The 14,325-nt window shown below is 37.8% G+C and overlaps 1 protein-coding gene across 1 annotated transcript; it reads right to left on the bottom strand.

Annotated features, from left to right (window-relative positions):
• Positions 1 to 204: 204 nt before the first annotated feature.
• Positions 205 to 13,821, bottom strand: capn7 (calpain 7). The gene is made up of 21 exons (XM_008430840.2): positions 13,468 to 13,821; positions 13,115 to 13,223; positions 12,287 to 12,444; positions 12,120 to 12,187; positions 11,570 to 11,794; positions 11,329 to 11,415; positions 10,882 to 11,008; positions 10,471 to 10,556; positions 10,287 to 10,380; positions 9,846 to 9,992; positions 9,458 to 9,564; positions 9,242 to 9,362; positions 8,957 to 9,101; positions 8,265 to 8,364; positions 7,744 to 7,879; positions 7,580 to 7,655; positions 7,150 to 7,295; positions 6,196 to 6,258; positions 5,945 to 6,075; positions 4,723 to 4,815; positions 205 to 3,023 (listed from the first exon to the last, which is right to left on the bottom strand). Exons 1-21 carry the CDS (start codon positions 13,567 to 13,569, stop codon positions 2,879 to 2,881), a joined length of 2,466 nt encoding a protein of 821 aa, XP_008429062.1. The 5' UTR covers positions 13,570 to 13,821; the 3' UTR covers positions 205 to 2,878.
• Between the last annotated feature and the right edge of the window lie 504 nt (positions 13,822 to 14,325).

The raw sequence follows: 14,325 nt of genomic DNA, 5'->3' as shown, positions 1-14,325 counted from the left end.
TGTCTGTCTCTCTGTTGCCCTGCAAGAGACTGGCGACCTGTTCAGAGTGACCCCTCCTCTCGCCCGAAATGTCTTGCTGGAGATAGACGGAAGCACCTCTACAGACCCTACTAGGGACAAGAGTGTAAAGAAAATGGATGGATGAACTATTTTTAAAGAAAGTAGGTAAATGCATCCTGTACTGAATAACTTGGAGGCAGAAACTGATATAATCATGTCCCTGTATTTAAAATTGAGTACATCACATCAGTCTGCTCAACATTTAGTGCAAGTTCTGCAAACATTACATCGACATTCATACAACAGGCTGGTACAACATTGTCCTGCTGCATTTGTAGACCACTTCGCTGGAAAACAAATCAAAGAAATAAAATAGAATGACAGAGAAAAATGGCTTTTATGACAATAAATTATGTATCAATGGGTACACAGAAGTTTTGAATAATGGACAATACAAAGAAACACATAAAAAAGATAATTTTACCCTTTAACAGCCCAGCCAACAGTTCATTTACAGCCAGTCATACTACTGAACATGGTGGCACATGGTGAGTCAAAAATATGGGTTTAAACCTTTAAATCAACTTGAGTGTGAAGCAGCAGAACATTGTGGTCAACAAAAGTCCGTTTTATGCTGTATGGTCAATATTATAGTCAACATTTGGCACACAGCATTCTGGGAAATCTAATGAGTCTGAATGGAAAGGTCATGATAACTGAAAGCATAGAATATGTGAGAATTATCTGCAGATCTAAAACTAATGACGAGTCATGTAACATGACTAAACATTTTCAAAGAATGACTAAACATTTTTTTTGAGTAAACAATAATCCCTAGTGTCATGATAGTCAGCTTTTTAAATTGAAAATAAAAATGAACCCATTTCGTCCACTTTGAAGTATTTCTGGAGTTTAGCAGCAACACGGTATGTTTTGCTGTGATGGAGCTCCTAACTCCACAACATTTTAGCTAATTTAATTCACTGAAATTCAATTCCACTGCTGTAGTTTGATGATAAACATGAAAAAAAGTGCAGCACAGTAAAGACAAACAGAGCATGGATACTTGGCAATAAAGACTCAGGTAGAGCACATACAGTACAGTGACACCTGCCAGAAGCAGGCGCTGCAGTGAGACTCACTCAGCACCACACTGAGACACAAACAGCAGACATCATTCAGATGCCGCCATGATGGATTCCCTGTGCTGCTCCTGAGTTTAAAAACCACAACAAGGTTCTGAAGAAGAAGAGCATTTCCTGCTATGTGACATTGTTAGCAGCCAATTGGTGGAAACACTTTACAAGATGTTACCATCTCAGCAAGTTTTTCTTCATCATATTAAATAACGGTTGACTGATTTGATAACCAACTCAAGGAAACATTTTTTTTGTTTCTTTTTTCTTGTAGATGCAGAAGTAAAGCGACCTCATGAGCTTTAGGGACTTTAGAACCAAACTGTGATTTTGGGACACATTCAGTAACTTGGCAGCCATTTTACACATCTACTTAAAGCACACATACATGTGTGAAATCCTTCATCTTTTATTGTTGTAGATTGATCTCACATTGAAAAATGCCCCCATAATAAATAACTGTAAGTGAAACACTTTCATTCATGATTTTAATCGACCACTTCCCGTTTCTTTGGGTCTAAAATGTGGCATGAAACCCATTTTTCTTAGCCCCTCTTAAAAAAAACAGGAATGACAGAAAAAAAACATGAAAGTAAGGCAGATGCGTGCTGATGTTTTTAAGTCTACAAATGGCAACAAGAACACAGGGAAGGGAGGTCAAAAATCTTCTTTGTCAATTATTGTTAAAGACCTGCATTTCATTTTCCAGTGTGTGATTATCCTATTGAAATAAATAATAGTATAAAATTTTGTGAACAATATTTTCTTTTACATATTTGTTTGTAACATGAGAGATCATTTGTGAAAGCTCATCCCAATGCTTCTACTGCCATCTGCAAAAATAAACCGCCCCCGGTCAGAAACAACCAATCAGAGCCACGAGGAAGGTCCTGATGCAGTCGATCAACCTTATGTAAGCGCTGCTCGGTGTGCTAAAGGTGGAGAAGCAACTTAACGTTACAGAGAATCTGTATCCTCCTTCACCAGTGGCCATGCTAACTAGCTCCTTGTGGTGAGCTAGGAGGAGAGTGTGAGCGCTGTGTACACGAGGATGATTAACAGCACTAAGACCCACCTCCCGGCTCTGATTGGTTGTTTCTGAATGAGAGCGGTGTAATTCAGCAAATGATAAGAAGAGGATCGATATTCACCCAGAATTACTTCAAGATCTAGTTGTTTTCTCTGAAACTTATTCAAATATGATGTACTGATAAAATTAATCTCTAATTTCAGTGGATTAGGGAAAAAGTAAAAAATAAATTGTGGACCTGATTCACATAAAAAAAAATAAAATAAATAAAAACCACTGTAAAGTATGCTGTGCAATTATTCCACACTAGAAAAAAAAAAGGGTCAAATATCTCATAAAAACTGGTCTTTTGACATCCATGCCAATGATGAGTGAACATAAAATGACCAGGGTAGAAACTACCTTGCCTTTGTGTTTTTATGCCAATGTCTTGTGTCCCGTTATCAAATTATTAATAATAGTTGTTTTTCATATAACTATGCATTATTCATGGTTCATTTAACAGAGACCTTCATACCCACCATCTGTCCATTTAAACTTGGAGAGGCTGCACTGTGTGAAGGCAGGGGAAGTAAAGCAGCAGTCACTTTCTGAACTCCTGGAGCTGCAGGAAGCGCTCATTATTCCATTCATTTTTAAACCCCATAATGCCTTCCTCTCTTCTTTACCTTCCTGACCCTCTCCGTTTGGTTTTTTGTCCTGTGCTCCGTCTTCACTGGAGCTGGGAGACTTTGAGGGGGGAAGTGCTGGCAAAGTCCAAGAAGAAAGGTCCTTCCTGTTTAGGCAAGAAGGTGGTGGGGGTGACGTTGTAGATGCCTGCTGGGACGTGGTCCAACTCCATGTAGCAGAAACCGCATCTTTAAAAGCACAAAAAGAGAAAATCTTATTAAACAGGAAGTTAGATTTTAGGTGATACACATGAACTGAAGCTGCTGTCTGAAGTTTTCTATAATTTAATAGATGTAAAATATTAGAGCCGTTATTTAAGCTCATCATGCCTGTTTGTAGTTAATGTCTTGTGGAAAAGGTCAAAAAGACGTTATCTTCTCCACTTGATCATAAACTTTGCTGATTCATCTCCAGAGCTCTTAAATATATTGCTTTCCTTCTAGTTCATTTTCATAAAAGTAATAATTCTGGATTATGAGATGAAAACATTTTTACAGAACTCAAAGGTCAGGGATCATTTTAAAGTCTTTGTAACATTTGAACTTTTTTACTTGCTTACACATACAACCACAAACAGCAAGTATTTGACAGCTGGGAAGTGAAAGAAAAATAGTGGCTAAGCCTGAATCCAGAAGCCACTCATTTAAATAACCATATCAGGATAACTGTATCCATCTTGATACATGTGTTTCTGACTTCTCCCTTTTTATTAATGTTGTTACTTTACACAAAAACATGTTGCAATCAATCCTACATTTGCCTTCTGCCCTCTGATACAGGATCTGGGTCCGAGATGGCAACACCACAAAGTGCTTCTTAAATAGTTTAGGACAGTGGTTTCCAAACTTTTTCTGGGCTCCTCCCCCCTATGGATTACAAATAGCTGTCTTTTTGAACGACGTTTGTGGGAGGGAATCGACTTTTATGGGGCAAAATGAATGTACGTAGCCGAACATAGATAACAACATCAGTAGCCTACAGGCTACTTGTTAAGCTTAAGGTGATGTATTGATATTATGATATTAGCTAGTCATGTTTTAGCTAGCATTACCTGCATCCAACAGCTTTACTCAACTCAGTCGGTTAGTTTGGGGAAAAAACTGAAAAGTTTTTTTACGTTTTACTGGTTTGCTGTCATGACTCTAACACACCTGCATAGCTCTGCACAGCAGCAGCAGGTCTCCTTCACTGCCGCACAGGTGTAAACCCAGCGCGAGTGTCTTAGCGCTCATGTTGCGTTTAAAGGTGGCTTGGAAAAACAGGTTACCACACGTTAACAAGGGATTAAACAATTTGAACTCCTGATAAAAGTGACAGAGGAGACAGATATGGGAAGTGCGGAAGCCCCTACTGTATCAAATTGACAGAGGAATAACAGAGAGTTGGCCATTCTAAGGTAAAAACCCAGCGCATACAGGGTTCATGTTTTTCTTTTTTTTTTTCCATCCAGACGGCTTCCTGCGCCCCCCCTGCAATGGCACGGCGCCCCCCCCCTAGGGGGCGCGCCCCACAGTTTGGGAACCCCTGGTTTAGGACATAAAATAAAAAAATGCATATTAATTTTAAGAATTTGAATTTTATCGGATCATATAACAATAACCTAAGTAAAAAAAGAAAATCTATTCAATGTTTAAGTAACCATGGTGAGAATCAATTGCATCCCAGGTTTTCAGGTAGATTTTTATAAATTAGTACTTTATCAAATCTAATTTTTGTACAAAATTTATAAATCCAGCTGATATTAAAAAGACATGTTTTCATGGTAAAAGGAGATCCATTTTTGAAAATATAACATTTTCTGACATATCTTGCATGAGGCTTTAAAGGGTTAAGTAGAACCCACTTAGTTTAATTACATTTAAATATAAATGTTGTTAGAGAACAAACCTGTAATCTCCACTGTTCTTCTTCTGGAAGGAAGCCGCTCCTGCATCACCCACCGTTGACACGGTTACCATCTCAAACCCAACACTGTACTGCCTGCAGGCAGAGTGCAAAACACAGGGAGAGGAAGAGATCACTAACTTCAACATATACTGGAAACACATACGGGGTAAAAAAACAAAAAAACAAATGGTAACTATTCATTTTCAATGTTTTTTTTTTTTTTTTTCAAAAAACAATAATTGATACACTAAGGAAAATAATTCAACTGGAATTAAGTTTGGAACAAAGTCAAAACATAGTTTTTATGTTAGAAGAGAGTTTATCAGCTCCACCTTAACAGCCAATAAGGTTCATGGTTATTCAGACAATATTTTAGCTGATAAAAACATCACTTTGTGTCTCTTGTAAACCATAAAACTATTAACTGTCCCACTGCAACTCCATGTTTGGGATACATTGTTTATCCCCGTTTGCTTCTCAGCACTACAGAATCTGTATCACAATCCTTAAGATGATACAAAAAAACACTTTGAAACCCTGAATAAGAGGTTAGAAAAAGAACTAAACTTTCTGTCTGTAGCAGCATGGGTCAAATCTAGTCAAGCAAAGGATTGCATTCAGTTGTGGGAAACATAAAGCACTTAAACCAAACCAGGAGGATTCAAAACACCTAAAACATCCCCTATATTATTTATATTGCCATTATTTATTAAAGAAAGATATGTGTTGTAAGAAAAACTCCACTACTTCCTTATGATTTCAGGGGGAACTACCAGGCAGGTGTTGCAAATTTAAAGCAGTTGATTTTTGACCGTTAACACTAAGCATGAGTCAGGAGTCGGTACCGATCAAATAGGTCAGACACTCACTGACAAACTCTAAAATAAAAAACTCCATGATCTGACCATAAACTCTGCATTACACCTAATCACTCTCTAGAGTCAAATGTGAAGCCAGAAAGCTGAAGGTTGATCAAAATTGGGTTTTACAAGAAAGAAAGCAAAGCCTTAAAAAACTAGTTATTCGAAATATCTCCACTTTTAATGTGAACGACTGTTTAAAATTTTTTTTTAAATACAAGTATTTTCTGCTAAAACTGAAGACATGGTGTGCTTTGTTTTTGCCATGAATAATTGATGTAATGCCATCGTGGCCAAAATACAGAAACATAAAAGGTCAAAGGGAAACCTTGTTGTAATAGATTTTCTGGTGCGAGTCTGACCTGGAACCACGCAGCTCCACCAGCAGGGGGCCGGGCCGCTCCAGGTTTATTTGGTAGATGGGGTTGTTTTTGTACGAGTCCTTGTAGTTCCCACAACCGCCGGCGCTGACTCCTTTCCACTGGCCATTGATCTGAGCACAGAGTTACAAATATAATCTGCTTTGATCAGAATGTTGACCTAACATTGGTAAAATGTTCAATCTGCAAACAACAGAGTGCACAACAAATCACAAACTGCATAAGTACCGTACCCTTTTAGTGTGGGTGAAGGGATTTGGGATTTTGGCGAAGGTGAATTTGCATCCAGTGTACACCTGCGTAAAGACAGAAAATCAATTATTGGATTAAAAACAACAAACTCTTAATTTTGCCAAAAAAAATATGAGGCATGTTTTCTGATCTTTGCATTCTTAAAGTTCCTGAGGTTCTAAGTTTATTCATAGTTTATTCATGAACATGTTCTCTAAAAAATATTAGCTCCCTGCTTTGATCTCTGCTGAAAACTCTTAGCAAGAAGGAGTTCAATCAGATTTCCTCTCAGAAAACGATCAAAGCTGAGGGGAGATTGGAATTTCTCTTCCTCAGATAATTTTAAGGTAAAGTCTAAAGTGATTAGAGCAAATGCAACGGTGTTAAACATAAAGAGAAACGTGCAATCATTAAGAGCGAACAGATCTTATAGCCAACTCATCATCTCCTCCCAAGAGCATTTTGCAGTGAGGGAGGAAAGTCTATTAATTATAAAGTACTGAACAGATCTATCTGGGTCACGCGTGCACACCCAGCAGAACACTTAAAAGACCTCGACTCGCTCATCCAGCCTCAGGCTTTTCACAGGCATGAGTTCGGCTGAATAATAGAAAAGGGGGATTTTAAATCACAGTGAGAAGATGGAAGTGTGAAAAAGTCACTGCTACTAAATGTCTATGCAAAAGAGAAAAATTCTCCTCAACGTAGAATGAATGCATTGAAATAAGACTTTTATCGAACAGCGCTTTGTGATTTTATTATTTTAATTCATGCAAAAGCATCTTTATTGTTTAAACCACTGAACCAACTTTAAACTTAATCATATTCACCCGAATAATTTGCCAAATAAAAAATATGTTCTAAAACCATCCAGGATTGCTGATTTTTACTTTTAAATATGCATGTACAGAAAGACAGCGAGCCTTTAAATAGCAGCTCGGACAGAAAGTTCTCACCCGCAGAGTGTAGTTGATGGTGTTCTGCTTCTCATACTGAGAAACCACGAGTGTGAAGGTGTGTGTTCCTGCAGAGGTCAGCCGTATCTTGGTCAGATAGTGAGGACTGTTGATGCGGATCCCATCGATGTAAGGAGGAGGGTCGGCTGCAGAAAGTGATCAATGCGGAAAAACTCAACACCACGGAATTATTTTGCTTAAATGTCAATTAAATTGGATTTTTGTTAATCAATTGTGTTATTCCTAGAGTGAAATATTCATTTAGAAAGATATGTTTGGCCTTTACAGTTAAATGCATTTGTTAAGAAAAATTGGTTTTCTCCAACAGACTGTTGCTAAAGATGCCTGACTTTGAGGTTTGACTTTAGGTCAAAGGTGAGACAGATCTGCACATTATCACACCTCAGCGATGCAGGAACGAAAACCTCACCTGGGTAGTAAACCTTCTTGCCTTCTGTCTTGTAAACAACCAGTGTGATAAACTCCCTGTTTTGAGCAAAATCGTCCTGTAGAAACAAACAAACTCAATTAATCAGCAAATTAGGTTTAAATAAAAAACAAATATGACATAATGATGTTCAATCCGGTATTGACCTTGTCTGTGATGTGTCTGGTGAGCAGCACCCACACAGCGGCTCCCCCTGCTGGACACTGGACCTCCAGCTTGTACTGAGGATTATTTGCGAGGCTGTAGACGTCCTTCACAGGTCCCTGCTTTCCATCCCAGCTACTGCAGACGGTGAAAAAAAAGAGATTTCTTTGGTCAAAATAACAGATTGCAAATTTAAACATATGTTAGTCTAGGGACAAAAGATTCTACAACCCAATGAAACAAACTTATTTTATGTTTGAACCTTTATTCTGATGTAAAAATATAATAAATAAGGCACAATCCTATTTTAATGAAAATATGAAAAAGCAACCTGAATAAGTAAAAAATGCAAAAAAGCAATGAATATATTGTTATTTCTGAAGATTTTCTTTCGATAACATCAAATGCTAGATTATTGAGTTTTTAGTTTTCAATAAATATATGAAGAAGACAGATAAAAAGTCCTAGTTGAACATGTTCTTGTAACACATAAGCATGATTTGTACAGTAAACAAAGAAACACCTGTGAATACAGGAGGAGTCCTTAAACAGTGCAGGGTTCCAGCTTAGATAAATGACATCATAGTACTGACAAAGATCCTCCCATGAAATCCAGAAAACCCCTAAAAACAAAACAGAAAATTATTAAACAAAGATTTATAGTTGTTTGTAAATTTGACAGTTACTATACAAGGAAAATCATTTTTAGAACTGCATCTTTTCTTATGTTTATATCTCAACCCATACAGTAGACTGCCAAAAATATTGAGTCACTTGTTTTTATTTTGACTTGAGAGACATCCAGTTTTTATCATATAGAGCTGAGTGACGTCAGCCCAATTTTAACATCAAAACTGTTTTGGAAGGTTTAGGAGGGATTTATGGGGAGTTCAAACTGTTTGTCTAGATTACATTTACGAGGTCAGACATTGCTGTTGATGTGAGTGTTCAACTTACATTCTTTGATCTACTTCATCTCAAAAGGTGCAAAAGGTAAATGTAATGTTTCTGTGCTTATAAGTCAAGTAGATTTATCATTTCTAAAGTAATGCATCTTCTAACACATCTCTAAAGCACACAGTGCACTATTTTGTGTTCTTTATCTGCTTAATATGTAAATTTGTCTTTCTTTGATGTCTTTGAGAAGGGAAATTACAACAATGATTTTAGCCTAAAGCCTGGTGAGAAGGTGCTTTTATGTGTGCAGTTTGATACCGTTATCAAACTTCTGTGCTGTCTTGGGGTCAAAGTTGAGGTATTTAAGGAGCTCTGGAGTCCAGTTTTTCTCATCTCGCTCGCTGTAGCGCCCCTTCCACCGCAGATGACTCCACGGATTTTTCAGCTGCAGGAAGCGCATTCCCTGCAAGCGCAACAGACACAATGGAGCAAAGTTAATCCTCATGGGTACCAAATTAATTTGAAGCAACTGTGATGTGAAATAAAATGTTCATAAATGTCCTAAAACTCAATGTTCTGCATGGAAAAGTAATAAATACTAACCTTGTATTCCCTGATGTCAAGAACTGCATAGGCATGTGTTGGCACTAAGCCCCATCTCTCCCCTTCCTCCTCAGTCATCACTCCCGTTGCCGTGGTGATGAGAACTTCACCCCTATGAAATCTGGATGAATAGAGAGTCAAGCAAAATTAGAGGGAGGTTAGATTAGAAAAGAAGAGTTGTTGCAGAAGTAACAGTGTGAGTTGGAGTGTTGTCACCTCTGGAAGAGCATGCGGAAGGTGTCTTCCTTGTTGAATGACTGATTGTCAGAGTGCATCGCGATGCGCTCAGGGATCCAGCCGGTGAGTGCATGCAGATCAATATTCTAGAAAAACAAAAAAATTAAATTTTAATCTTTAAAAACATCCAATTTTGTTTCAATCCTGGGCATATGTCCACAGATTGTAGATACATGTAATAAAAGATCCAAATAGTACACAATACCACATGTTGTTCCACTTTAACAACACTCTACTGCGAAGTGTAAGCAGCCCCTATGAGCTATTTTTGAGTTTTTTTTATCCCTCTAAGTAAATGAATCTGAGGAGTTTAACAGCAGCAGGTACAACACCAAACTGAAAAACAGCTTGATGCTCTAGTTCTCACCGAGTTGGAGCCGGGGAAATCATAGCCACCCATCACCTTCATGTAGGCCTTCTCTATCAGGGAAACCCATAACTCATTCCGGTTACTGGAGTAGGAGCAGAGCAGCTCTCCGTTACGATCCACCGGCAGGTAGTCATCAATAATCACCTGAACCAAAGATAACGATCAGCGGACAAAAAAAAAAAGAAACTATGGAAGAATTCTAGGCATTTTATCTTTATATCAGCGAATGCTGTGTCAGTTGAGGCCATTTACAGAAAAAGAAAACAATTTCAGTTTCTGTTTTAACACTGACTAAAGCCTCTTCTTAAGCCTGGATTTAGACTGTTTTCATGGCTCTTCAAACAATCTCTGTATACAATAGAGGGAATTGTGCTGTACAAACATCACTTTTCTTCCTTGATAGTGTTGTTAGTGGATAGTGGATGATTGAAGTCAAACCTTTCTGGGCACTCCGTTGATGTGAAGTTTAACCATGTACTTTCCACAGGGATTATACTCTGGCTCCCCTCGCCTGTTCTGAGGGTAGATTATGCTGCAGCGGAGAACAAAACTGATGATTTCTGATTTCATATTCTACATAAAATATCAGCAGCTACAAAAAAAAAACAAAAAACATTTGTACCTGGTGATGAGTTTCTTGTTGTAACGCCTCTCATAAGCTGCACTGATGGCCAGTGAAGCCACAAATGAACAGTCAGAGACCACCGTCTACATAAACAGGGAATTAAAGACACAAAAAACAGTCATTTAAATTAATGTTGCTATAAAATCTACATTTTTATAAGATTTTGTCAGTTTTGCATCAATTCTCAGTGTAACTACATTATTTCAGTTCAGCATATTAACATGTTTCTGTTCTGCTATAAAGTTGTAAACTTGGTGATATTGCACCACCTACTGGGTGAATTTGGAATTTGCATATAAATATACATTTTATGATGCCATTATAATGAATTACAACAAGGTGAAGTGACTACACTTCTAGCCTAAGAATGTATTGTTAGAAAAAAAAGCACATCAGTTAAAGTCTGACCTGTTTGATGCTGAAGCTGGACACAGACATGATCATGGTGGGATTATTGCAGATCTCGTCTGGTCGAACCCAGCGGGAGAAAATGGCTTTCTGTTTGGGTGACAGGGCGAGTTTCCCGGTTTTGTCCCTGTGGAAAACATTCATTTGAATTGAAGCAGTCAGATGCAAAAAGCTTTGTTCAACAATCCGATTTAAATCCAGATTTCTCTCTAGTTAAGCTTTTGATTCTCCATATTTGGCAAACAGGTGTCCTGTTTAGTGTTTACAAATTATTTTTGTACTTTGTGAAAAAGCCAGTTGAGTCAGAGGTCTGGCCTTTTATGCTCATCAGACAGTTAAACAAATTTAGTTTACCAATATATATTTTTAGACCATGAATATAATGACAAAACCTCTATGAAAGCTGATATTAAATTTAAACAGGTGAAAAAAATCATTCGGACTCACGAGAAGGGCACAGGGAAGGCAAATCGTTCCTTTAAGTCCACACTCATGAAGGGCACATAGGCGATGCCGTTGATTGTAGATGTACTCCTGCAAAAGAAACCAGAAAACTGATTGCAGAATCTTTCATACCCAAACAGAAGATTCAGATCATTACTAATCAGAGTTTTAAAGTTCAGACAGGACTCAATAAAATGTCTTTATACTTGGATACTTTTCTAATGCGTTCCATTAGCCGTCTCACCTGAGGACCTCGATCTCCTCCGATGTGTACCGCTGACCCTGTGGTTCACTTGACTGGACCGCTCTGATTGGTTGAGGCTGCTGTCGGTCATGGAGGGAGAAGTCTGGCCCAAGGGGGAAAAACTGACGCACCTGTCCACCAGAACCAGCGCCGCTGCTGGGCTTCGTTCTGTCCAGAGACTGTGCCGAGTTCGATTTGGACTGCGACTCTTTAAGACCTTCCGCTCTGCAAAAACAGGCATGCTCACTGTCAAGTCAAAGCAACCCTTGTTGTTTTTTGTTTCTTAATAACTAATTCAACTTATTTAACCCTTATTTTTAGCTACATTTATTTTCTGCTACGATTCATATGCAAAAAGGTTAAAGGTGATTGACAATGTTCTTAGCACAAAAAAGGCAAAAAATTATGTTATCCTTTATCTTACTTTTTGTTAAATTTTTGAAACACTTCTGACTAATATAAAGCAACAGCTTTGGATGGTCCAAAACAAAAGCTTAAAACTGTTTTGTGCAAACATTTTAGTTTAGGAAATATCAGCACCAGAACTGACCTGTCCAAAGCTTGACGAGCCAGCTGTTTCAGCTTCGTCTGAAGACTTTGGTCTGATGACTCGTTTGACTAATGGAAGAAAAATCAGAACAAAGGTATATATAAGGTAAGATAAGTTACCACCTTTGACTGGGAGGAGGACAAACATTTATAAACAAGAAGAAATACCGTTTTGATGCACAGCTCCACAGCCTGAGTGTACAGCTCTATAGCTTCATCATCATTCCCCTTCTCATCTTCCTCAAAAGCCTGGGTAACTAGGAAGTGGGCACGCTCCAGATCCACCTGATGGCGGGATTTCAGCGGGTCGCTCTTCTGGGACTGGACTGGGGTCAAAGTTGAACATAAGTAAGGTTTTTTTAAGCTAGACTGGTTGGACTTAAAGGGAACGTCTTGGGCTTAATGTGCATTTTTTTATCATTTGAAGTGTTTTATAAAGGTGTAGTTTTGGCCAACATGTAAATCTTTAACTGGGGTGAAAAACTAATGCTGCACATTTCAATCAACACACCTTGCTCACAATGGATTCTTTTTCGTCAACAGGAATGAGGAAGACGATGAGAATTCATTGGAAGAAAACCTACTACAGGACAGCAAAATATTTGAGACTGGGGCAGATTTTTCAGATGAATGATAAACCTACTGCATTTGCAGGGGGCTACAGAAGAAGAGTCCGGATTAAAATAGATATGTTTGATTTGACAAGTCAAAAGACTAAATTCAATTGAGAATCTGTGGCCAGAACATTGACCATCCTCTGCATCCAAACTGACATTGAGTGGCTTTTCAAATTATTTGTAAAGAATTTAAATATGTTTTTTTCTTCTTCCAATTCACAAACTATGTGTACTGTTTTGTGTTGGACTATCACATAAAATACACTGAGGTTTGCAGTTGTAATGTGTCTTTATACTGACACCATACCAATCAGTGGTTTGGTGAACAAGGAGAAATAACAGAAAAGCATCATGTTTGACACTTGTCAGGTGAATTTACCTGCATTGTGGAGAGCTTGAACACGGTCCAAGTATTCACTCACTTTGTCCTGGAGCCCATCCAATTTGGACCCTGCCATGCCTGCATATATCAGAGCTTGGGCTGCCTCCTTTAACACACGAATCCAAATAAAAAAAAATAAAAAAATAGTAATAAAACACAATCAATGAGTACTGTCAGGACTATTCATATGATGTTATCAAAACATTAAAAAAATAATGCTCACATGTTGAACAGAAACTATACAGATTCATAAATGTAATTAAGAATCCAGTGAATAAGTGAAAGTGAACTTAACTACAGGAAGCATACAGCGACATGCTAACCATGACAAGTAACAGCTGTTTACATACCTTATAATAAAACACAGCCTCATTATATTTGGCATTCTGGTCATAGGTTACAGCAGTTTTCGCGAATTTGAAAGCGTCGACTTCCAGCGCCGTACAGTCCATGTTGAACCCAACTTTAATGACAGAGCAACGAGCTCTCTGCTAGCCAGTGAACAGGACAGCTAACCACTGTTTTAAGTAAATGTTTACCTTAATTCACCGCACAGTTACCTTAATCAACTTCGACTGCCCATTTTAAAGGTTATTCTGCGTGTTCTTTCCAGTAAAACACAACTAAGTAGACTGGGGAAAAGTTCTGCTTCTCCTTATGATAAATGACTACAAAACCAGCCGACATCAAAACAACCGAGGAGTTTCCGGGAAAAAAAACAATTTGCGCAGCCGCAATAGAGGTCTCAGACTCGGCTGTCTTGTGCTGCGTTTAAGAAAAGTAGGAAAAATATTATTTGAGCGATGTTGTAAAACTAATTTTAACATTTTTCTTATTAGTAGTAAAATGCGATGTTTTATTTGTTACTAAATAAAAGATTGCGTTGAGGAACACCACAAAAAAATTGTTTTAACCTTTTAAAACTTGGTGTAGCAAATCTTCATCAAAAAGTTTTTAAAATGTGAGAATTATTTCAACCAAAAGAAAATTGGAGCAGTGTCTATTTAAATATATTAGTTTTATTCTAATTAATACATTAGTCTAAGAGGTCATATAATGAATATGGGTGTAGTTTTCTGCCCAATCACTTATTTTTAATTAAAAAAGCTTGACTTGCCAGTTCCGATTTTGGCCAATACCATTTTATTAGTCTCAAAAATCACTAAGAATATTTCTGAAACATTTCACTTTTCCTTTTTTTTTTTTTT

This window comes from Poecilia reticulata, linkage group LG16, assembly GCF_000633615.1.
Source record: "Poecilia reticulata strain Guanapo linkage group LG16, Guppy_female_1.0+MT, whole genome shotgun sequence".
Taxonomy (NCBI): domain Eukaryota; kingdom Metazoa; phylum Chordata; class Actinopteri; order Cyprinodontiformes; family Poeciliidae; genus Poecilia; species Poecilia reticulata.
The sequence above is the reverse complement of the archived record's forward strand: the minus strand, read 5'-3'. Positions and strand labels throughout refer to the sequence as shown.